This window comes from Sinocyclocheilus grahami, unplaced genomic scaffold (genome assembly GCF_001515645.1).
Source record: "Sinocyclocheilus grahami isolate Dianchi unplaced genomic scaffold, SAMN03320097.WGS_v1.1 scaffold7674.1, whole genome shotgun sequence".
Classification (NCBI taxonomy): domain Eukaryota; kingdom Metazoa; phylum Chordata; class Actinopteri; order Cypriniformes; family Cyprinidae; genus Sinocyclocheilus; species Sinocyclocheilus grahami.
Window position 1 is genome coordinate 1 of NW_015511621.1, and position 1,681 is coordinate 1,681.

The window sequence follows — 1,681 nt, forward strand, 5'->3', positions numbered from 1 at the left end:
CCAAAACACATATACATTGATCCCACTTGAAGTGGAAGTTGTAAAACGTACAATAAAGCTTCTCAAATGCTTCCCGATGGTACAACGAAACAAAGACTCGATCTAAAGACACACTCGTTCTTTTCTGACCTCTCTGCTTCTGGAGAGACCTATCCGATCCAGGGCTGAGATATTGAAATGCGGCTCGTACACCATCAGATCTGGCCGTTCCACCTCAAGAATGGCTTTGTCTTTGGGAATGGCGGCCAAGTCTTTATATCCGATGACCTGATTGTCCATTCGTGCCTTTGGGGAGTTAGAAAGAGAGAGGCTGAGTGAAAGAAACGCTTGTCCTCTGAGATGCCTCACGGGGTTCCTGGGAACTGGGATGTGGAGCATGTGCTTTATGGCAGATAACAGAACGCATGTGTTATCTGTGAAACTGAGAGTTTTACTTACCACAATCGAGGTGGCTGGGGACCCAGGAGCACTTGGACCCTGGGAGGACGGGGCCGTCCCTGCCTGTGGCGGGAGAGCAGAGCAAAAAGGTCAGAGGTCATCATTTAACTGCTCCTATCCAGTGACATGTTGTTAATGAGAAATAAGATTTATAAGTAATGCCATCAATCAAACTGATGATGTGTGTCACTCAGCCACGCCCCCTTTCCATTCTCACTAAGTGAAAAAACCCACTGCAGATCTGATCATACTTTAATGGGTTTACTTTGACAGAAAGACAATATAGAGGAAAGTGTCCACATATGAGGAATTGAGAAAAGCTATATAAACATTCTGGAAATTCTAGTGTTAGGAGATGGACGATTTTTGCCAAAAATGGCTTTAAGGTGAAATGATCTTGGGAAAAAAAATAAACAAATACAAATCGAGCACGATAGCATCCACATACATTACCTTCTGCATGACTGAGGTAAACTATAAAACTCCTTTCTTTGTTCTTCCAGTTACACAGATCTGCAAAAAAGCACAAAAGGCCAAACATGAATTCAAAAAAGAAGCAAATTAATTTAAGTATTATAAATAATGAATTATTAGCTGGATATTTGGACATGCTAAATGACAATGCTAAAGCGGCGTTAAACCTGACCTATTCTTTAATAAATATCTATTTCTTCTCACGTAAATTGTAAAATCTTCACAAATCTTGTTATATTTCGATATTTTAGGGGAAAACTCTATTTTGTAAAGTATTTTCCATACGAAGGGGTTAAGTATACCCGCTTTTACTTAGCAACCATCTATAAAACCATAGCAATTCTACAGCAGTGTGCTAAAAATGGCTCAGAACACCTTAGCAACCACAAAACAATGGCTTTGCAATCACACCACAATAACCCAGCATTGTGGTACCACTCATATTTTCTTCGGAAAATGTAAAAAGCAAGTTGGAAATGGAATATAACAATGGTCTTGTCTGATACTATGTTTTGATATAAATCACAGTTTTAGAAATACGAGAGCTGAAATGACAACATTGTGAAGATCTCACATTAGCAGACTGTATCAGCTGAACGATCCTGAAATTCGGTCTGAGGCGATGCATTTACTCAGCCTCCCACTGAGGGCGTTCAACACTCATTCAGCGCTCAATACACGATACATGCATAACAAGCTCATTCCAAATACTTTCTCCTAGCTCAGTTTAATATGCAGAGACAATGTAAAGTTGATCCCAAGAACTGCA

At 40.0% G+C, this 1,681-nt stretch overlaps 1 protein-coding gene across 1 annotated transcript; it reads right to left on the reverse strand.

Moving 5' to 3' along the window:
• Positions 1 to 6: 6 nt before the first annotated feature.
• Positions 7 to 957, reverse strand: LOC107577902 (dematin-like). The gene is made up of 3 exons (XM_016263925.1): positions 892 to 957; positions 439 to 501; positions 7 to 285 (listed from the first exon to the last, which is right to left on the reverse strand). The coding sequence occupies exons 1-3, from the start codon at positions 898 to 900 to the stop codon at positions 103 to 105; spliced, it is 255 nt and encodes an 84-aa protein (XP_016119411.1). The 5' UTR covers positions 901 to 957; the 3' UTR covers positions 7 to 102.
• Positions 958 to 1,681: the final 724 nt, after the last annotated feature.